The sequence below is a fragment of the Schistocerca cancellata genome, chromosome 7, assembly GCF_023864275.1.
Source record: "Schistocerca cancellata isolate TAMUIC-IGC-003103 chromosome 7, iqSchCanc2.1, whole genome shotgun sequence".
In the NCBI taxonomy this organism is placed as follows: domain Eukaryota; kingdom Metazoa; phylum Arthropoda; class Insecta; order Orthoptera; family Acrididae; genus Schistocerca; species Schistocerca cancellata.
Genome location: NC_064632.1, coordinates 125,389,114 through 125,412,841, shown reverse-complemented (window position 1 = coordinate 125,412,841; position 23,728 = coordinate 125,389,114). Strand labels below are relative to the sequence as shown.

Here is a 23,728-nt window from a genome sequence, read left to right as displayed (position 1 = left end):
TACTTTTCAACTTTTATTCTCTTGGTATATACTCTACCTCTATACACTATTCATACAAAATGTGTTTACTTATAGAAGTCCCACTATCCTACCAGTCATCAAAATATTTGTCAGACTGACCTTCCTTAACAATTAGCACACACACACACACACACACACACACACACACACACACCTGTGTGTGTGTGTGTGTGTGTGTGTGTGTGTGTGTGTGTGTGCAATGTAGAACTGCCACTGTAAATGACAATGTGTGCATCCTTTCCCGATGTACACATTCCTTTCCCCCTACAATGCTTGACCATTCTCCCACGTGTAAGATCATTGTTTGTGTAATGGTATTTTTTGTGTGTATGCATAAGTGTCTTTGTATAGCCTGATACTTTGGCCTACTTATATAAAATAAGTTGTAGGTTATTGGAAACTGTGTAAAATGAGAAGGACTTCTGCGGTTGAAGTAGTTGAGTATGTAAAGAGGGAAAGATAAACAGGTACTCTAATGAGAGTTAAGAAAGGAAAAAGTAGAAATGGTAGCTAATATTGAAGAAGAGAAAGAAGATAGCCCCAAAGACAGGAAACCCTTCCCACCCCCCTACCCAGGATCCCTACTTCATCGGTACTTGGGTTAGAAGCAGGAGGAGGGATGGTGTTAAACTTCTCCTACAGAACGGACATTCTCATCTTCGCCTTTGAAGTCCGCAAAGAATATCTTAGCAACCCCTATGGAATGGCAAATGATGACGAACCAGTCACACTTGTTTGTGAGGTTCGTTTGAAAGGTGTGGAGTGTGTTCTGTGTTAGCCATGATTTATTTGTTAGTGTAAATCATGCTTTAATCTATAATACCCAACCCCTTCAAAAAATTATACAAACCCTTCCATTTACATCACACTTCATAAAAGGTATAAAATATTCTATAAAAATAGAAAATTATACACTACGATCAAATAGTTATTTAGTTAATCACTTTACACTATATTTTATACATACATAAAAGACTGTTCAGTTTATCTTGTCTCAATATCACTCTATTTGAATAGTACCATGATATTATTTTTCCATTAATACTATATTCTATTCATATCATTTCATGTCTAGGGATCACTGTTTATCTGTGATTCCCTTAAGTCTATCAATTTTCAGTCATATCTGGTTTTCTATATGCTAAAATTATAGGATAGTTTAAGAATTCATCAATAGATAACAGAATAGTTTAAGATTTGAAGGGAATTCAGTACAGGAAAAATACTACAAATACTCAGTGAAAACAACTCAGGATCCGGCGGTTGTCACTCTGCCCATTAACACAGATTGTTAACGTCCCTGGGGAATATACAACTTTATGTCTTATACGTCGTATTTTCCTTTTTCTGATCCTGTTATAGGATCTATTAAAGGTAAGGCTTGGTAAGGTCTTTCATACTTCTGGAAAAATTTGTGTGTCCCCTTCTTCAGGACAGAGCTCTGAAGATGCTGTTTTATGAGAACTAGGTCATCGACCTTGTACAGAGGTTCGATAGCCTTCTCATTCTGTGTACTCACTCATTGTTGTGCTTTGTCAACTAGATTTTTAGAAACTATTTCCTGTTTAAGTTGGCAATCATCAGTAGGTTGTTCAGGCCAAATTAAACATTTAATAAGAGGTTCTCTTACAAAGGGTTTGCCTATTAATTCTAAGGTGTTAATCCTGTTGCTAAATGTGGTAATTCATTTAAAATAAGTTCAAAGTCTTTGATCTTCATTGCCCATAGCATATGTTTTACATGGCAGTAGATGCGGCATAATTTCCCAATTTCTTTCATAACCCTTTCACACAGATTCAAAGATAAGTTATAGTCGGATATTAATAGTTGACGAATATCTTCCCATGCTAAAAATTCTTTAAAATTGGTATTAACGAACTGTGGTCCATTATCGGAAAGAAATCATTTTGGTTTGCCTACCTCAAGAAAGTATTGTTGCAGACAGTGTATCACAGTAGGTGTATTTGCTTTCTTAATAGGGTACAACTTAACATACTTTGACCAACAACCTATGAGGACAAAAATGTATGACACTCCTCCCTTTCCTTTCGGAATTGGTCCAAAGAAATCCGCTGCTGTAAGATTGTGTAATGCCTTCAGAATGATCAGCTACATTTTGTATTTAACATGAGTGTTACTCTCTTTCACCTTCTGACAGGTCTCACAAGTCCTAATTAAAGATGCTACCTTATGTCCTAGCTTCTTAAAATAACAGAACTTATTCATATGAGCTATAAATTTCTTTATTCTGAATGCCCACATCCTGTATGAACATACCACAGAATCTTGTCCTCCATTAACTTCGACATGCATAAACGCCAACGTTGCGACGTTCTATTGTCTCTCCAAAACAAATTATGCTCTATAACCTTCCATTTCCCTGCTTGATTGGGAGGTAAAGACTTTCTAATACACACAGCAAATGTTTCTGTAAAGTAGGGATCAAGACGTATGTTTTCAGTTATTCTTTTACCCGTCTCTCATGCCCTGGTGTGTGGATATTCTACTGTCATAAAATTAATTGCAAAAATTATGCCAGGTCCTTCAGTACGTTTTAATTCATCCATGCCTACAGGTAATCTAGACCAGGTGTCAGGCACAATATTCTCAGCTCATTGTTCCTACTGTATCTTAATGTCATACTCCCATAGGAATAACATCTATCGCATTAATCTACTATGTAACAATCGACTATTGCTTGATGGTCCATATATACATGGAATCTGACCTCCATACTAGTGTCTGGAATTTCTGGATACTCCATACTACTGCTAATAGTTCCTTTTCTGTGGCTGTGTAGTTTAATTCATGTTTGTTAAGACTTCAGCTAGCAAAAGGTATAGATCAGTGATTTGTACTTTCCAGACCCCACTCTCCTTGGGAAAGTTCTGCTGCTACACCATAGTCAGATGCATCTGTTAATATTATAAATGGCTCACCCATAACCGGATGGTGTAATGTGAGTGATTCAACCAGTGCTCTTTTCACATTTTCAAACACATCATTGGCTTCATGGTCCGAAACCCACGGTACTCCCTTCCTTAATAAACGTAAAAGTCTTGGGTGGTTCAGCTCTTGACTTCGTATATATCATCTATAGGACCCAGCCAATCCAATAAATCCCTTCAATTGTCTTATGTTTTTAGGTGGTGGACACTCCTTGATGGCCTTTATATGTTCCGGATCTGGTCTAATTCCTTGCACTCCTATGATACGCCCAAAAAACTTAAGCTCTTGCCTCGCAAAGTGCTATTTAGACAATATTACTGTAATAATTTTCTTTAAACCTTTTCAGAGTTTTACTCAAGGTCAGGCAATGTTCTTCCCAGGTAGATGAGATTACTAGTATATTGTCTACATATATTATTAATTCCTTTAACAATTCCCTTCCTAACGCCTCATCTAGTGCACGTGTAAACACGGATACTGAGATATTTAGCCTGAATGGTAACGCATTAAAATGATATGATTTCCCATCAAATAGAAATCCTGTATATTTCTTTGATTCAGGACGTAATCGAATTTGTCAATATCCAGCAGTCAGGACCATCGTGTTAAAATACTTTCCTTTCTCAAATTTGGACAATAATTCATCAATTTTAATGGATCTGTCTCATTCCATTTCTATATGCTTATTCAAAGTGTGCGTGTCTAGTACTAATCGCACACCTCCTGTAGCCTTTTTTACTACTACCAGGTGTTATTCATGATGCTAGAGCTGCGTTTTATTAGGATATTGTCAATCATTTTGTCAATTTCTTCCTTAACTGCTTACAGAAAAATGGAGTTCTATCTTTGATTCTAAATTTACATACATAGTCACTAATGCTAGCTGGGTGATCAGAAGATACCATTTCATGTTCCAATAGAATTTTAGATAAATCCAATTTTTGATCATTGATTAATATTGTCGATTCATTTACTTTGCCCTGTATGTCAACACGATGTGACACATAACTTACCTTTTCAATCTCTGGTGACAACTGTGCTGTCACTGTTAATCATTAACATTGATTCTCAAATGCAAACGGTACACAATATTTGTAGTCACCTTTACCAAAATGAAGAAGATTCTCCACAAAATTTAACATGATGTTAAATCCTGACAGCCAATCAATGCCAAACAACACACCCCTATTGATATTTTCTACTACTAACAGTGTCTGTCAAAATGGGATGTTCCCAATATTGCAGTTCACCTCGGTGTCACGTTTTACAGCTTTGCTCTTCATTCCAGTAATACTGACTATGTACACTCCCGTTACTGGTAATAGTGATGGTACGTGATGTTTATTACGTAATGAGCTAAATAAAAGAGAAATAAGTGACACTTCACTCCCAGAATCTATAAATTTGTTAATATGTGATCGGACGCTCTCCTGACATATGTGTTGTTTCCAGGGCTCTCAGGTGTCCAGCCGGATGCGATAGTTCAAGTCCCATGATATTTTGGCAAACAACCTTTCCGCCATCATCAGCTGGTTCTGATGGAATGGTCTGTCTGCTCATTGTCAGTGTTATTTATGTCTGTCAGTTGGGCTTCGATTCCCTGCACCGACGGGTCAATCGCGGCTGCCGACATTCCGATTGTGAGCACCGATGCTCCAATTCCAGCCGCCAACAATCTGTTTGCGGGCGTCAACCCAGGTCCGTGCTGTCCCTGGTGTCACGTTGAGTGGTGGAAGATGCAAAATCCTGTGGAGTGTCCCCCGCAGCCGTCATGGAAAGATCTTGTGTTCGCTTGAGGCGTGACTCCTCTATGGAGCTAAGTAAGAGTTTCCAGGTCTTGCTCAGCTGAAAACCTGTTTCTCGGTTTAAGAGATTGTCCGTTACGTGAATTTCAATGGCCTCCTTGAAGATGCTGTTCCAGTAGAAGCTGGTAGAGGGCCAGAATCTTGATCTCTTCATATTGTGCCCAGTTTCTGAGCAGTGTTCAGCCAGTGCCGATTTGTTGGGCTGGCCTAGGCGTGTGTGGCGCTGGTGTTGTTTGCAGTGGTCTTCGACTGTTCAGATCGTTTGACTGATGTAGGATTTCCTGCAACCACATGGAATATTATATACACCCATTTTCTTGAGGCCAAATGCATCTTTCACCATCCCCAGTAAGGCACGTATCTTGGACGGTGGTCGGTAGACTGTGTCAATTTTGTATTGTTTTAGCAGTCTCCCAATGTTTGACGTCACGTTGCCTTCATACAGTAGAAAGGCAAGGCCTGGTTCATAATCTTTATACTGTTATTCATCTGAGTTTCTGCTGCATTTCCATCGTCTGAAGGCTGTCTGGATCTGTCAGTTGCTGTACCCATTCTTGCAGAACACATTTTCTAGATGTTTAAGTTCTTTGTGTAGAGTTTGTTCATCCTATATTGAGTATGCCCTGTGAACCAGTGTATTGAGCATCCCGTTGAGTTTTGCAGGATGGTGGCAGCTCGAGGCATGTAAATATAAGTCCGTATGTGTAAGCTTGCGGTACACGCTATGACCCAGTGTGCCATTAGATTTCCGCTCTACAATTACATCAAGAAAGGGTAATTTCCCTTACCTCTTGATTTCCATGGTGATCCATATGTTCTCATGGACTGAATTTAGATGTTCTAAAATTGTCTCCAGCCCATGGGCCCAGATGACAAACATGTTGTCCATGTATCTGAGAAAACACCCAGGTTTCCGTTCAGCCAATTGTACTGCATCCTCTTCGAAACTCACCATAAATAAGTTGGCTAAGACTGGTGAGAGAGGGCTCCCCACAGCTACAAAGTCAGTCTGTTCATAGTATTGGCCATTGAAGACAAAGTAGGTAGATGTAAGTACATGCAGGAAAAGGTGTGTCAACTTGGGACCAAATTTCTTGCTGATAAGATGGTTTGAATATTTTTGTGGGACACATGTGAAGACCTGGGTCAGCGCGCACAAATGGATTGTCAGCGCTCGCAATCAGAATGTTGGCAGCCGCAATCAGACCTTCAGGGAATTGATGGCCGACTGACGGACATAAATAACACCGACAATGAGCAGACAGACCATTCCATCAGAACCACCTGATGATGGCGGAAAGGTTATTTGCTGAAATATAGTGGGACTTCAATGATCACATCCGGCTGCACACCCGAAAGCCCTGGAAACAACATGTATGCTGGGAAAGCCTCCAATAAACATATCAACAACCTCTACGGGTAGGATACGTACCACCTGGTCAAGAAACTAGATAAGCTTTGGAACCAGAAAGGAGGTATGCTTAGTTCCCTTGCCTTTTTACTAAGGTGTAGGGACAAGAACACGATTTCTACATTTGTAAAAATGGTGCACCATATATAAAACCCTGTGGCAAACCATATAAAGAAACGAGCCCCCCTGGCCTTGGTCAGGGAGAGGATTTGCTACACTCCACAACAACTCAACAAGAATGCCAAAGAACTGCTGCACCTTCACCTACAATTAGCTTCCACATTTCAAGACTATTCCTGGGAATGGGTGAATGGTGTCACATGGGCCCAGGCTGACTGGACACACTTGAAATCCACTGAAAAACAGATTGACAAGTTTGCAAGGCTACTAGGCAAAGAACAAGAAGAGACAGAGCCAATGAAACGAACTGTGATTAACCTCATGGGGAAGCTATTGGACAACGCAACCACTTCCATACTCGAAAAGGGACTCAACTTTGCACCAACGCCAGCTTACCTCCACTCCACTGAGATCATCTCCGTAGTGGAACAGGCGGTCTGGGGCTTAACCATGGACAAGGCAGAAGAAGTCAGGAGAGAAACATATCAGATTCTCTCCAAGGTGAAACCGCCCACCAGCAACACCTCACGGAAAGAAAGAGCGGCACTTCGGACCCTCAGAGAAGACAAGCAGACCGCTGTCCTGCCTGCCAATAAAGGAAACACCACAGTAGTTCTAAACAGACAGGACTATGAACAGAAGATGCTCCAACTACTTGATGACCCGGCACACTGTAAGATCAAGATGGACCCGACCACCAAGATACAAATAAGCACTGCCACCCTACTGAAAAATGGTGCAGTTGAAGAGAAGGATATCAAGAGACTTCAACAGCGCTCCACAGTAGCTCCGAGAATATACGGCCTCCCTAAGGCACATAAGAAAGGGACGCGTCCGATTGTCAGCAACATAGGGGCCCCCACGTACCCCCTCGCACAACACCTGGCAGGCCTGCTCAGACCGTATGTGGGAAAGCACAAGCACCATATTCTGAACTCAATGGACTTCATTCCATCTTAAGGAGCTGACCCTACGAGAAACAGACATTGTGGTCAGCAATGATGTCGTGTCACTCTTCACACAGGTCCCGCTAGAAGATTCAATCCATCTCATCAGCAAGCAATTTGGTCCCGAGTTGACACAACTTTTCCTGCAAGTACTTACATCCAACTGCGTCGTCTTCAATGGCCAATACTATGAACAGACTGACTGTGTGGCTATGTGGATCCATCTCTCACCAGTAGTAGCCAACTTATTTATGGAGAGGCACTACAAGTGGCTGAATGGAAACCTGGGTATTTTTCCTGATACATGAATGACACGTTTGTCATCTGGTCCCATGGGCCTGATCAGCTACAGATGCTTTTAGAACATCTAAATTCAGTCCATGAGAACATATGGTTCACCATGGAAATCGAGAAGGAAGGGAAATTACCCTTTCTTGATGTAATTGTAGAGCGGAGATGTAATGGCACACTGGGTCATAGCGTGTACCGCAAGCCTACACATAAGCACTTATATTTACATTCTTCAAGCTGCCACCATCCCGCACAACTCAACAGGATGCTCAACACACTGGTTCACAGGGCATACTCAATATAGGATGAACAAACTCTACACAAAGAACTTAAACATCTAGAAAATGTGTTCCTCAAGAATGGGTACAGCAACCGACAGATCCAGACAGCCTTCAGAGGACGAAAATGCAGCAGAAACCCAGATGAATAACAGTATAAAGATTATGAACCAGGCCTTGCCTTTCTACTGTATGCAGGCAACGTGACATGAAACATTGGGAGACTGCAAAAACAACACAAAATTGACACAGTCTACTGACCACCGTCCAAGATATGCAACTTACTGGGGATGGTGAAACATGGATTTGGCCTCAAGAAAACGGGTGTATATAATATTCCATGCACTTGCAGGATATCCTACATTGCTCAAACGATCCGAACCGTCAAAGAGCGCTGCAAAGAACACCAATGCCACATGCACCTAGGCCAGCCCAAAAAATCGGCACTGGCAGAACACTGCTCGGAAACTTGGCACAATGTGAAATATCAAGACACCAAGATTCTGTCCCCTACCAGCTTCTACTGCGACAGCATCTTCAAGGAGGCCATCGAAATTCGTGTAACGAATGATCTCATAAACTGAGACACAGGTTTTCAGTTGAGCAAGGGCTGGAAACCCCATACTTAGCTCCATCAAGGAGTCACGTCTCAAGAGAACACAAGATCTTTCCACGACGGCCGCGGAGGACACTCCACAGGATTTTGCATCTTCCATCACACGGTGCGATGCCAGGGACAGCGCGGACCTGGGTTGGTGCCCGCAAACAGATTGTCGGCAGATGCAATTCGAGCGTTGGCGCTCGCAATCTGAATGTCGGCAACCGCAATTGGACCGTCGGTGCAGGGAATCGAAGCCCAACTGACAGACATAAATAATACTGATAATGAGCAGACAGACCATTCCATCAGAACCAGCTGATGATGGCAGAAAGGTTATTCATTGAAATATCGTGGGACTTCAACAATCGCATCTGGCTGGACACCCATGAGCCCTGGAAACTATAAATATGTTAACTTCAAAATCCTCTACTTTTCCTATTATCATTGGTCGTGGAGTAATGGTAGTTAAGCTCGGTTCTTCCAGTAACAACCATTCTTTGGCTGGTATTTTATGCATGAAATTAACATACTTTTTATGGACTATGACTCCTAATGTATTTCTATGACCTGGGCCCCAGCACTGGATGCAGTTTGCATTACGTTTTCCTGATTATTGGTAATCACTGGTTGGCTACCAAATTGGGATATTACATTACCACTTTGTACTCGATCACTGCTTGGTACAAATTCTTGCGATGTCACTGGGCCTGTATTAGAAGCTGGATGCTTCTTTTGGTAATTATCGTTACTATTACTCTTACTACATTGGAGTACTCTAGCAAAATTAGCTTCGTGTTTTCTAAAATTATTATTACTATTCCTTTTGTAAGTCTGATTTTAATTTTGGTGTACGCTCTCATTACAGTCCTTGTTCAAGGCATCAGGTGCGTCCACAAAAGCCAACAGTTGTGTAGTGGTAAATGTGTAAATGTCTTATTAAATTTGAACTAACCCTTCTTCCTACATGGGCCTATCTAAGTACTTTGCACATGTTAAATGCCACTCAAAATACTTTCTCATCGTACCTCACTTACAGTTGTAATACTTCAGGTCCCACAAATCAGATATTAGTTTTTCCTGGGTGCATGCTGACCAATACTTCTCCTTAAACCTTTTCTGGAAGTCTGCCCAAGACTAAAAATTCTCTATGTTCACTGTGCCACACTCTGAAGCTTATCCTAAAAGGTATTCTACCACAAATTCGATCTTCATTGAATCTTCCCAAGTCTTGGGCAAGGCTTGATAAAACCTTTTCAAAAAATGAATAGGATGTACTTCCCCATCCAGCTTAAACTTAGAGAGCTGTCTAGATAACCCTGAATTTGGTCCCCATTGTAAATGTGTCATTACTTCACTTGTTAATACTACATTGGGAGAAGTCACTCTATTATCTACTTTGTCCTACGAAAGATTGAATTCTTTCCACAGTTCGTCTACTCTTTCCACAGTTCATCTATATTTCTCTTGGTATTACTAAGTTTATTTTTTGAAGATAAAATTGGAGACCATCATACAATATGCGTTAGATGAGTATGTGCCAAGCAAGATCGTAAGAGATGGAAAAGAGCCACTGTGGTACAACAACCGAGTCAGAAAACTGCTGCGGCAGCAAAGGGAATTTCACAGCAAACATAAACATAGCCAAAGTCTTACAGACAAACAAATATTACGCGAAGCGAAATGTAGTGTGAGGAGGGCTATGTGAGAGGCGTTCAATGAATTCGAAAGTAAAGTTCTATGTACTGATGTGGCAGAAAATCATAAGAAATTTTGGTCTTATGTCAAAGCAGTAGGTGGATCAACAAAATGTCCAGACACTCTGTGACCAAAATGGTATTGAAACAGAGGATGACAGACTAAAGGCCGAAATATTAAATGTCTTTTTCCAAAGCTGTTTCACAGAGGAAGACTGCACTGTAGTTCCCTCTCTAGATTGTCGCACAGATGACAAAATGGTAGATATCGAAATAGACGACAGAGGGATAGAGAAACAATTAAAATCGCTTAAAAGAGGAAAGGCCGCTGGACCTGATGGGATACCAGTTCGATTTTACACAGAGTATGCGAAGGAACTTGCCCCCCTTCTTGCAGCGGTGTACCATAGGTCTCTAGAAGAGCGTAGCATTCCAAAGGATTGGAAAAGGGCACAGATAATACCCATTTTCAAGAAGGGATGTCGAACAGATGTGCAGAACTATAGACCTATATCTTCTAATGTTGATCAGTTGTAGAATATTGGAACACATATTATGTTCGAGTATAATGACTTTTCTGGAGACCAGAAATCTACTCTGTAGGAATCAGCATGTGTTTTCATAAAGGTGGTCGTGTGAAACCCAGCTCGTGCTATTCGTCCACGAGACTCAGAGGGCCATAGACATGGGTTCACAGGTAGATGCCGTGCTTCTTGACTTCCGCAAGGCGTTCGATACAGTTCCCCACAGTCTTTTAATGAACAAAGTAAGAGCATATGGACTATCAGACCAATTGTGTGATTGGATTGAAGAGTTCCTAGATAACAGAATGCAGCATGTCATCCTCAACGGAGAGAAGTCTTCCAAAGTAAGAGTGATTTCAGGTGTGCCGCAGGGGAGTGTTGTAGGACCGTTGCTAATCACAATATACATAAATGACCTTGTGGATGACATCGGAAGTTCACAGTGGCTTTTTGCGGATGATGCTGTGGTATATCGAGAGGTTGTAACAATGGAAAATTGTACTGAAATGCAGGAGGATCTGCAGCGAATTGATGCATGGTGCAGGGAATGGCTATTGAATCTCAATGTAGACAAGTGCAATGTGCTGCGAATACATAGGAAGATAGATCCCTTATCATTTAGCTACAATATAGCAGGTCAGCAACTGGAAGCAGTTAATTCCATAAATTATCTGGGAGTATGCATTAGGAGTAATTTAAAATGGAATGATCATTTAAAGTTGATTGTTGGTAAATCAGATGCCAGACTGAGATTCATTGGAAGAATCCTAAGGAAATGCAATCCGAAAACAAAGGAAGTAGGTTACAGTACACTTGTTCGCCCACTGCTTGAATACTGCTCAGCAGTGTGGGATCCATACCAGATAGGGTTGATAGAAGAGATAGAGAAGATCCAACAGAGAGCAGTGCGCTTCGTTACAGGATCATTTAGTAATTGCGAAAGCGTTACGAAGATGATAGATAAACTCCAGTGGAAGACACTGCAGGAGAGACGCTCAGTAGCTCGGTACAGGCTTTTGTTGAAGTTTCGAGAACATACCTTCACCGAAGAGTCAAGCAGTATATTGCTCCCTCCTACGTATATCTCGTGAAGAGACCATGAGGATAAAATCAGAGAGATTAGAGCCCACACAGAAGCATACCGACAATCCTTCTTTCCACGAACAATACGAGAATGGAATAGAAGGGAGAACCGATAGAGGTACTCAAGGTACCCTCCACCACACACCGTCAGGTGGCTTGCGGAGTATGGATGTAGATGTAGATGTTGGAGGTCACTCTTGCGGCAACTTTTCTGTCTGTCATCTCTTTAACTTGTTCCTCCAGACTGTTGATATTTATTATGTCTGAAGTGGCTAGTTTCTCTTTAAAATTTCTTTCTACATTATCAACTCAAGTGTTAATGCCTGCAATTTGTGATTGGACTATTGGTAATAATTTGTGCTGTTTTTCAACACTCTCCTTTAAGGTGTGTAATCTATGTTTTACAGCATCAAACATAACATTACAGACACTCTGAAATGATCCTAATTTTTCACCAAGTTCAGCTTCTACATTATTATACTTATTTTCAGTATCATATTCTAACTTTTTAGCTAAATCCTGAAATTGGTAACTCTGTGTCTGACTCAAGTCAGTGAACAATTGGTTTACTTGACTACTTAATGAACAGGATAACTCCTCTCTTAAATCTATTTTAAAAGTCTCTACTTTAGTAGTTAAAGCATTAAATTCAGTCTTCAAATTTCCCATGCCTCCTTTACTTTGTTCATCTACTCTAGCACTTAACAATCCTAAAGTCTCATTCTGAACGTCCAATTTATTATTTAATTGAGTGTTACTGAATCGTTTAGAAATGTATGTAATTCCTTTCTTAAAGAAGTATTTTGAGCACTGAATACTTTACTTTGTGCATCTAATTTTTCACTTAAAGTTGAGCATTTGACTCTGTGCTTTGGTTATCTAATTTAAGACGTAGTGCTTTAATTAAATTTGCTACCTCAGTCCAGTCTGGCATTTCTTTTGTCACTGTCATGGCCATGTCTGGTTCTGGTGTTTCCCCAGTTTTTTGAGTATTATCCACATTTTTCTTACTTTTAAATTGTGTTACCATTAAAAAAAATTCCTCCCCCTCCTCCCCCCCCCCCCCCCCCGAATATAATAACTATACTAACAGTCTATTATTGAATAGTGTACCTAACTTCACACTTAATTAATTGTCTTTCGCTCATCACCCGGCGGTAGAGTTTTAAGCTGCGTCGGTGAGCAGGTATGGAACCAGTGCCGGTGAACTGCACAGGCACCAGCAATGTCAAAGGTTGGTTTCAGCATCAGTGTCGGTGAACAGATTTGTAGTTGGCACTGATGAGCAGCAGCTGGCGTCGTTGGTGTCGGTTGCTGGTTACGGGGTCCCCTCTCACAGTGATATTTCACTGCCCACCAAATCTCACAATATCCTTGTCCATCCCTACACAATCCCTGCTTCGAACCCCTTGCCACGTGGCTCATATCACCGTAACAGACCTAGATCCTAGATGCAAGACTGTCCGATACATCCTCCCACCATCACCCACTCCAGTCCAGTCACAAGCATCACCTATCCCATCAAATGCAGGGCTACCTGTAAAACCAGTCATGTGATCTATCAGCTAAGCTGCAACCACTGTGCTTAATTTTATGTGGGCATGACAAACAATGAGTTGGCTGTCTGCATGAATGTCCACCAACAAACTGTAGCCAAGAAACAGCTGGACCACTCATATGCAGAGAATGCTGTCCTTCACAATGTTCTTCATTTTAATGACTGCTTCACAGCCTGTGCAATCTGGACCCTTCCTAACAACACTGGCTTTTCTGAACTTCACAGGTGGGAACGCTTCCTACAATTTATCCTACATTTTCGTAACTCTCTAGCTTCAAACTTTGTTGGTCATTGTCCTTCACCCATCCATCCCTTCAATGTTGCCGCTTCACAGCCACAAGTGCACCCACCGGCTTTTTACTTTTCTCCTTTCCTACTGCCACCCCATCCTTTGTCTAACCTCCTGACTGTACTTAGCTGCCCTGCTTCCTCTCCACCTCACCCATGTTCGCTTCCACAAGGAGCACTTTACCATCGTCCACCCGTACCCTGCTCTCCCTCTTTCTCCCAATCCAGATTGCATCTCCCGTTACGTGCAGTTGCTCACATTCTTGCCTCGACAGCCAGAGAGTGTGGTCACATGTGTGTGAGCTGCTTTTGCACGAATGTGTGTGTATATTGTCTATTTGAAGAAGTCCTCTTGGCCGAAAGCTTAGGTGTTTAGTAGTCTTTTTTTTTTGGTGCCTGTCTGCGACTCAACATCTCCACTGTATTATAAATAGCAATCTATCCTTTCCATAATATTGTCAGTAATTTCTATGAGGTATTAAACATTATCTTAAATACAATATAGTGTATTCATACTGTCTTTTGCATATGCGTATCACAATAATCCCAATATCCTTTTCTGTAATTGGCTAATATAGCATAAAAACAATAATATATTAAAACAGACATTGTCTTTAACTGTTTCAGGCAATCCACATATTTGTTATCTTACATGTTATTAAAAATCCAATGTAGAAGGTGAGATTATAGGAAAGATAGAGGTAAATAGAGGCAGAAAGATTTGAGAATACGTACCAGGGCAGGGGTTATCCAGCTGTTCATCCCTATCCAAAACAACACCCCCTCTAAGAAGAAAATTGTATTCTGATGAATTAACTTTTCCCATTGCTTCAAGTATCTTCATACACATATGAAAAGAGAAAAGTAATTTGTGTCGTTCAAACAGACCTCGACATGTGTTCCTACAACAGACAATAAAATAAAATGATAAGTGCATGTAAAGGTGATCTCACTTACTGCTATAGTTATTTAGTCAGTTAAATAATTAGGGGAAGATAATATTACAATATATCTAGAACTGTATACTGCAATCATCTTCCAATGTATTTTATGACACAGAAATGTTGTTATTAATATCATTCATAAATAAATGAATTCACAAATTATACAATGGTCTAAATTATTCACATTTCAAATTATCTGGTGTAAGACATCAAACTTACTTACCTGTAGACAGCATAGGTGTGGTAATCATTGAGGAAAGATATTCTCTGCTCCAAATCTTCACTTTTTTTGCTTTTTTCTATGGACATTGTAAATAAAGAAGTGTAGGCATCCAAAGAGAACTGATACATTGGATCAATTTGGCTCATGTCATTCAACACAAAGAAAAGTATAGAAGCTCTTCTTGCACATGGACGATATCCCTGGAATATTGATTTTATGAAACTAAGCAGTTTCAGTTAAATATACTATAAAGAAGTGCAAAATTAATGTACAAGAGTCCATTAGGAATACAAGAACCTATGAGGGATATAAGTGTATTCTGTTCACCACATACAGCTGATATTTTTTCTATTTCAGGAACATAATTTTTTTTTAATCATCAGTTTGGGTACATACGATCTTTACAAGATGTTTAATTTCATCAAGACAATATTTTTTCATGGGGCTATATTATTGCTGACACATTAAGTAACTATTTTCATTAGGTTTTTACTACAGGTTATACATGCACCAGTCTTACACTGACAGAAGAAATCACTCCACTTCAGTTCACTGTTTCAATATTGCAAAAATGCACAGTTCACTACTTCAAATATGATTACCATTCAAGTTTACTTTGGAATTAATTGTGACACAAGTATTGTTGTTGCTACATGATGATGTAAGGCAGATAGCCAGTGGCACATCCTCTTGCATTGATGCATGCCTTTATTCATCGTGGCATACTGTCCACAAGTTCATCAAGGCACTGTTGGTCCAGACCGTCCCACTCCCCACTGGCGATTCGGTGTAGATCCCTCAGAGTGGTTGGTGGGTCATGTCGTCCATAAACAGTCCTTTTCAATCTATCCCAGGCGTGTTTGATAGGATTCATATCTGGAGAACATGCTGGCCACTCTAGTCGAGTGATGTCGTTATCCGAAGGAAGCCATTCACAAGATGTGCACAATGGGGCCACGAATTGTATCAATGAAGACAAAAGCTGTGCCAATATCCTGCCGATATGGTTGCACCATCGGTCAGAGGATGGCATTCACATATCGTACAGCCATTACGGCGCCTCCATGACCATCAGTGGTGTACGTCGGCCCCACATAATGCCACCTCAAAACAGCAGGGAACCTCCACCTTGCTGCACTCACTGGACAGTGTGTCTAAGGTATTCAACCAGACTGGGTTGCCTCCAAACACATCTCCGACGATTGTCTGGTTGGAGACATATGTAACACTCATCGGTGAAGACAACATGATGCCAATCCTGAGCGGTCCAGTCGGCATGTTGTTGGGCCCATCTATAGCACACTGCATGGTGTCGTGGTTGCAAAGATGGACCTCACCATGAATGTCAGGAGTGAAATTGTGCATCATGCAGCCTATTGCACACAGTTTGATTCATAACACGACATCCTGTGGTTGCACGAAAAGCATTATTCAACATGGTGGCACTGTCATCAGGGTTCCTCCGAGCCATAATCCGTAGGTAGTGGTCATTCACTGCAGCAGAGCCCTTAGGAGGCCTGAGTGAGGCATGTCATCGACAATCCTATCTCTCTGAATCTCCTCCATGTCCAAACAACATCGCTGTGGATCACTCCGAGGCGCCTGGACACTTCCCTTGTTGAGCGCCCTTCATGGCACAAAGTAACAATGTGGACACGTTCAAACTTCAGTACTGACCATCTAGGCATGGTTGAACTACAGACAACATGAGCCGTGTACCTTCTTCCTGCTGGGATGACTGGAACTGTCCAGCTGTCGAACCCCCTCTGTCTAATAGGTACTGCTCATGCATGGTTATTTACATCTTTGGGTGGGTTTAGTGACATCTCTGAACAGTCAAAGAGACTGTGTCTGTGATACAATATCCACAGTCAATGTGTCTGTGATACAATATCCACAGTCAATGTCTATCTTCAGGAGTTCTGGGAACCAGGGTGATGTAAAACCTTTTTTTGGTATGTGTATATGGAAAGTGATGCAAAAATGCTAATGAATTCTTTGTTATCTGGTCTACTACACTACACAAGTAGTTGGAACACTTCTTCCACTATACAGGTGTGCAGAATCATCTGTTTCCTTACAAGTGAATAAGGAAAAATAATGTGCTGACACTGAGTTCTGATGTAGAAGGGCAGTGACACTGCTTAACAACAAAGGCTACAATATCTGTGAAGATATGACACCATTGATAATAACAATCTATGCTAGAGGATAAAGAAGATCAAGGAATCAGAAACCAGTACTTATAAGAGACTACAAAATTTCACCACTGACATAAATAACCAGGGACTGGTAGAGTTGATTCAAATATAATGTTGTTTGTGCAACCCAAGAATTAGCACACAAATGAACTATGACAACAAAGGATGGAGATGGTGGAAATCTTGGAATATCAGAAAGCATGTGGAGTGGGTACCTTGGGAACTGATACCTCATTTAAGAGAGAGGACAGTGAAAGTCTGCTCGGATCTGAATGAAGCTTTTATAATCAAGGACACTTTTCTGTGATCCAGTGAAATAGGTAAACTTTTCAATCTAGACATGATCATTTCATGGACAAATGTCACCTTTTTTCTCCAAGGTCTATGATGTCATGATGGCACTCAGAAATGAATAGTTCTCTTTGACTTTTGGTAACACAGTTATCAGTTATACCATCAACAGAAAACGGTACAGTTAGGCAATCTATTTCTACACCCCCATGGTTACTCTGCAATTCACACTTGTGTGGTTTCTGACAGAGAGTGGAAAGAACTGCTTTCAAACTATTTCTCATTATTCAGATGGGAGTCAACAAGATTTGGGGGAGGAAGCTAAACAGTCTAACAACCGAAAGTCCAGATGGTAATATCAATAATATTATGGAAAGGGTAGACTGCTACTCACCATTAATATCACATGTTGAATTGGAGAGAGGCACAATGAAAAGTATGGTACACATTTAGCTTTTTGCGAGAGCCTTCTTCAGAAAAGAAAGAAAGAAAGAAAGAAAGAAAGCTCATCTCATGCACTCATGACTGGTATCTCCAGCCGCTCTGGCTAGAGTGGCCAGAGACAGCTGTTGCAGTAAAATTTGAGAAGCAATATCATCTGTGGATGCGGATTGTAATGGTGGTAATCTGCAAGCCCTGAAAGTAACAGGAGGTCTGGGAGTAGTCTGAATGTGATGTCTTTTACTGTGTACAACAGCAAAACTAGGTATAGGTTGTTTCTTAACAGGTGCTACCTGAGACACTCGAGATGTAGATGCAAGCTGGTAAACAGGAAAATGTTTGGCTTGGGAAGCCTCCAATTTAATGGATTTGACACATATTTTGGAAAGTAACACTTTACTCTCAGTAGAAATGTTTGGTTTTCTTCCCTTTGGGATGATACCTCGACTTTTTAACTGTTGGTAAGCACACTCTAAAACTTAAGAATTCTCAGGTATGTAGTTGTCGGTCTGAGGACCTGAATTGCTGGAATCTAAATCAGCTGTCATGGCACCTAGTGCTGAAACACTGTAGACATCCCTGTGTTGTGGCACACCACATGGTGAGGTGTAATGTATGACATGAGAGGCATCTGCAAATAGTTTAACATTACACATTGGTACGTGCCTGGCCAAGGAAATGTCAGTGTTACAGTGCTGCAGGAAATTGGAACTTAAAAGAGGCTCTGTGACATCAGCTAGTAGGAAAGTACAGTATAATGAATTCTTAAAACCTATGTTCATAAACACAGTTCATTTACCAAATGTAGCAATTTTGGAGTTATTAGCAGTTGTAAGTCACGGGTCAGCTAGCTTCTTTGTTGTGATTCACTGATAGTAGACTGACAACTGATACTGAGTCAATGAAGTATGTATGCAAAACATATATGTCTGTGACTTAAAAATTGTGTGGTCAACAAAAAGTGCTACGAAAGTTGTGTTGCTCCGGTCTATATGAATATTTACACTGTCAATGCTGGTGAATGCAGATCTGTTGGATAATTTGGCGACAACTATCTTTAGGACATGAGTGATGGCAAACTGCATACACTTTTCTTGTGAATGTTGGCAGAAAAGCACATCATCTCACACCAATCAGTCGCCCTACACCCCATCACTGTTGTCATTTAGATAACCACTACAGGATTTTCATGACTTTTCCTGTTGCCCGAAGTGTAGATGGTACCATCACCAAGTCTATAACTGCTTGCGGATGTTGTCACAAGCATCCCTTCGGCTGTTGTGCTGTCAGCTATTCTGAGTCAGTACTGTTGTTTGAGTTTCCCTGATTTGCTACTTGAGAGCAATTAAGTCTTGGTCGAGCGTGTGGATCTGTTCCACTAGTGGAAGCTGTTGCCCTCGAGTAGCATCATGTGAGACTGCTGCTGTGAGGCCATTACAAGTTTGATGTGTTTCAATTGAATTGTCATTTTGCAAAATATTATGTATTTTATTGGCCACAAGCAACTGTGAAGATAAGTCTCCACTGTTGTTCAAGATCAAAGCACTTATAATGGCAAATGGTTGCGGATCAAACCACACCTGTCATAGGGTTCTGAAATTTCAGTATCTGTCAGTTATATTTACAGATGATGCCAAAACTCTGATGGGGTTTGTTACCAGTACCCTCACTTTTTAAGACTTCCTGTATGTGTAAGTCTCTTAATTTCCATACACCAAGAAGCAAATGGAAAATGTTGATATTTGCAGACGATGGGGGTGATGTGAGTGATGTCTGACAATAATACATCGATGTCTACATACATACTCTGCAAGTCCTCAAAGGATGTGTGGCAGAGGGTACCCTGTACCATTACCAGGCATTTCCTTTCCTGTTCCACTTGCAAATAGAATGAGGATAAAACAACTGCCTATATGGCTCAGTTTGAGTCCTAATTTTTCCTATCTTATCTTTGTGGTCCTTACATGAAAAATATGTTTGCAGCAGTAGAATAATTCTGCAGTGAACTTCAAATGCTGGTTCTCTAAATTCTCTCAATAGTGTTTCTTGAAAAGAATGTCACTTCCCATATAGGGATTCCCATTTGAGTTCCTGAAGCATCTCCATAACACTTGTGTGCTGTTTGAACCTAATGGTAACAAATCTGGCAGCCCTCCTTTGAATTGCTTCAATGTCTTCCTTTAATTGGGCCTGGTACACATTCCAAACACTTGAGCAGTACTCAAGACTAGTAGAGTCTAAGCATATGAAGTGCTGATGTTAAGTATAAACCATGAATAGTCATCACACATGCCATAGGCACTAAACGAAAGTTCCAGCACTTTGAAGCACATGTATGGCTGTTGTGGCATATACAATGAAAACACAACTTTGGTACGTCGAGTGGACAACACAGTGCAGTGAACCTGTAATGTGTTAGAGGACTGCACAAAGCTCAAAAGTTCCGACAAATGTCCACTGGTTGGAAGCATTTCAGGCACACAACTATCAGTCATTCATTTAGATTAGTTCAATAACCAATTTGGCAAAGTGACATCTGTTGTCACCAGCACTATAGATTCACACTTAATATGCTTCTTGTTATCCGCAGACTTTTGTGGGATCATGACTTTTGTTAACATTATGCAGCTGCTACAGATGAAATACTGTGATAAATTACTGTGTGATTGCAAAAGCATACAACATGAGACAATATAAAAAACATCAAACATATGAAAGTAAGATAAAAGACAGGAAAACAAAGACCAACAGTGCAAAAGATACTATATGCTATATCCCTTAAGCAAAAGTCTTTAGGATTAAGTTAATTGTGTCATAACAACATTCTATCACAGTTCATGTTCTTATTTCTTATGCATGTGATATCCCCTGATATTCCAATCTTATATGGATCCCACACACCTTAACAGCAATCCCGTATGGTCCACATGTATTTCATAAGCAATATTTTCCCCAAAAAAAAAACTACAGTTTCGTATATTCTTTCAAGGAATTGAAGCCTGCCATTTCCTTTGATCTAACTAAGGTTATTGTATAATGTCTCCACAAATGTTTCATAAATCGTCCAATGAATGGAAGTCCATCATTTACTTTTATTCAACTGGGGCTATGTGGTCATTCTGCTTCAGTTCATCACATTACTGCAGGCAAGTATTTTTAAGATTTTTTTACATACAGGGTGAAAAAAAATGCCACACTTGGTGGCCAGTATGAGATTCCTCATCTAAATTTAAGACAAAAGTGTATCTAGCAAAACCTAATTCATGCAATTTAAAAAATGAGGCTCTGGCAATGCTATAACCACATACAGCTTGACCTAGAACAGGTAGCATGAACTTTTTGATGTGCCACAACTGTCTCATTAGCTCAGTGAGACAAGGCAAAGCTGTGGGAAATGGGTATACAGACTCGCCAATGTTTGAGTTGTGTTCACGCCAAATATTTACTTTTTTTTTATTTTTTTCCATTTAAAGCATAAAATTGTATCCAATTTACACCTCCACAATGCAGTATCTTGTTAATTTCTTTCTGTCCATGTTACCTTTATTTAAACATTAACATGAACTTCGTACAGACATAAACAACCACTTTGTTCTGTCCATGACACAAATAAAGCCAATAGAAAATCATAGGGGATACAGTAACATTGTCTGTACCCAATAAGGTACAAATAGCACTACAGATAGGCTATACTAGACTGTGCATTATGCTACACACAATAATTCCATGCTGTACATTTGACATCCAGGTTACCTTCACAGAGCCAGTACATATATGTATGAGTAAGTTCACTTTAGAGAAGATATTCAAAACAACGACCTTGCATTTCCAATCATTTTGCCTCTATCTAATTCATACTTTGCTGGATCCCATGCTATACACCTGCATCCACCATTGCTAAAGCGGCATGCCCACGAGTTATTAGGCCATGTACATCTATGGGTGCAATGCTATAATCTTGTTCCTTTAATTGTCCCATCATCATCATCATCATAATCATCATTTAAGACTGATTATGCCTTTCAGCATTCAGTCTGGAGCATAGCCCCCCTTATACAGTTCCTCCATGATCCCCTGTTCAGTGCTAACATTGGTGCCTCTTCTGATGTTAAACCTATTACTTCAAAATCATTCTTAACCGAATCCAGGTACCTTCTCCTCGGTCTGCCCCGACTCCTCCTACCCTCTACTGCTGAATCCATGAGTCTCTTGGGTAACCTTGCTTCTCCCATGCGTGTAACATGACCCCACCATCTAAGCCTGTTCGCCCTGACTGCTACATCTATAGAGTTCATTCCCAGTTTTTCTTTGATTTCCTCATTGTGGACACCCTCCTCCCATTGTTCCCATCTACTAGTACCTGCAATCATCCTAGCTTCTTTCATATCCGTAACCTCAACCTTGTTGATAAGGTAACCTGAATCCACCCAGCTTTCGCTCCCATACAACAAAGTTGGTCGAAAGATTGAACGGTGCACAGATAACTTAGTCTTGGTACTGACTTCCTTCTTGCAGAAGAGAGTAGATCGCAGCTGAGCGCTCACTGCATTAGCTTTGCTACACCTCGCTTCCAGTTCTTTCACTATGTTGCCATCCTGTGAGAATATGCATCCTAAGTACTTGAAACCATCCACCTGTTCTAACTTTGTTCCTCCTATTTGGCACTCAATCCGTTTATATTTCTTTCCCACTGACATTACTTTCGTTTTGGAGATGCTAATCTTCATACCATAGTCCTTACATTTCTGATCTAGCTCTGTAATATTACTTTGCAAACTTTCAATCGAATCTGCCATCACAACTAAGTCATCCGCATATGCAAGACTGCTTATTTTGTGTTCACATATCTTAATCTCACCCAGCCAGTCTATTGTTTTCAACATATGATCCATAAATAATATGAACAACAGTGGAGACAGGTTGCAGCCTTGTCTTACCCCTGAAACTACTCTGAACCATGAACTCAATTTACCGTCAACTCTAACTGCTGCTTGACTATCCATGTAAAGACCTTTAATTGCTTGCAAAAGTTTGCCTCCTATTCCATAATCTTGTAGAACAGACAATAACTTCCTCCTAGGAACCCGGTCATATGCCTTTTCTAGATCTATAAAGCATAGATACAATTCTGTGTTCCACTCATAACACTTCTCCATTATTTGCCATAAGCTACTAAAGATCTGGTCCTGACAACCTCTAAGAGGCCTAAACCCACACTGATTTTCATCCAATTGGTCCTCAACTAATACTCGCACTTTCCTTTCAACAATACCTGAGAAGATTTTACCCACAACGCTGATTAAAGAGATACCTCTGTAGTTGTTACAATCTTTTCTGTTTCCATGTTTAAAGATTGGTGTGATTACTGCTTCTGTCCAGTCTGATGGAACCTGTCCCGACTCCCAGGCCATTTCAATTATCCTGTGTAGCCATTTAAGACCTGACATTCCACTGTATTTGATGAGTTCCGACTTAATTTCATCCACCCCAACCGCTTTATTGCACTGCAATCTATTGACCATTTTTTTCCACTTCCTCAAATGTGATCCTATTTCCATCATCATTCCTATCCCATTCTACCTCGAAATCTGAAACATTACTGATCGCATTTTCACCTACATTGAGCAACTCTTCAAAATATTCCCTCCATCTGCCCAAGGAATCCACAGGATTCACCAGCAGTTTTCCTGACCTGTCCAAAATACTTGTCATTTCCTTCTTACCTCCCTTTCTAAGACTGCTAATTACACTCCAGAATGGTTTTCCAGCAGCTTGACCCATAGTCTCCAACCTGTTTCCAAAGTCTTCCCACGATTTCTTCTTGGATGCTGCAATTATCTGTTTGGCTCTGTTTCTTTCTTCAACATAACTTTCTCTGTCTACCTGGGTTCTGGTATGTAGCAGTTTTGATACGCCTTCTTTTTCCTTTTACAGGCTGCCTTGACTGTATCATTCCACCAAGCTGTTTGCTTCATCCTACTTTTACACACTACTGTTCCAAGACATTCTTTAGCCACTTCTAGTACTGTGTCCCTGTACCTTGTCCATTCCTTTTCCA

At 40.6% G+C, this 23,728-nt stretch overlaps 1 protein-coding gene across 1 annotated transcript in view; it reads right to left on the bottom strand.

Moving 5' to 3' along the window:
- The window catches only part of LOC126092664 (dynein axonemal heavy chain 2), a 994,477-nt gene that overhangs the window by 125,984 nt on the left and 844,765 nt on the right, over positions 1-23,728 (bottom strand). Inside the window, exons 73-74 of the mRNA XM_049908386.1 lie at positions 14,738-14,937; positions 14,306-14,472 (exon numbers count right to left, since the gene is read on the bottom strand). Of these exons, the coding sequence (XP_049764343.1) occupies positions 14,306-14,472; positions 14,738-14,937 (367 nt within the window). The remainder of the gene's footprint in view (positions 1-14,305; positions 14,473-14,737; positions 14,938-23,728) is intronic.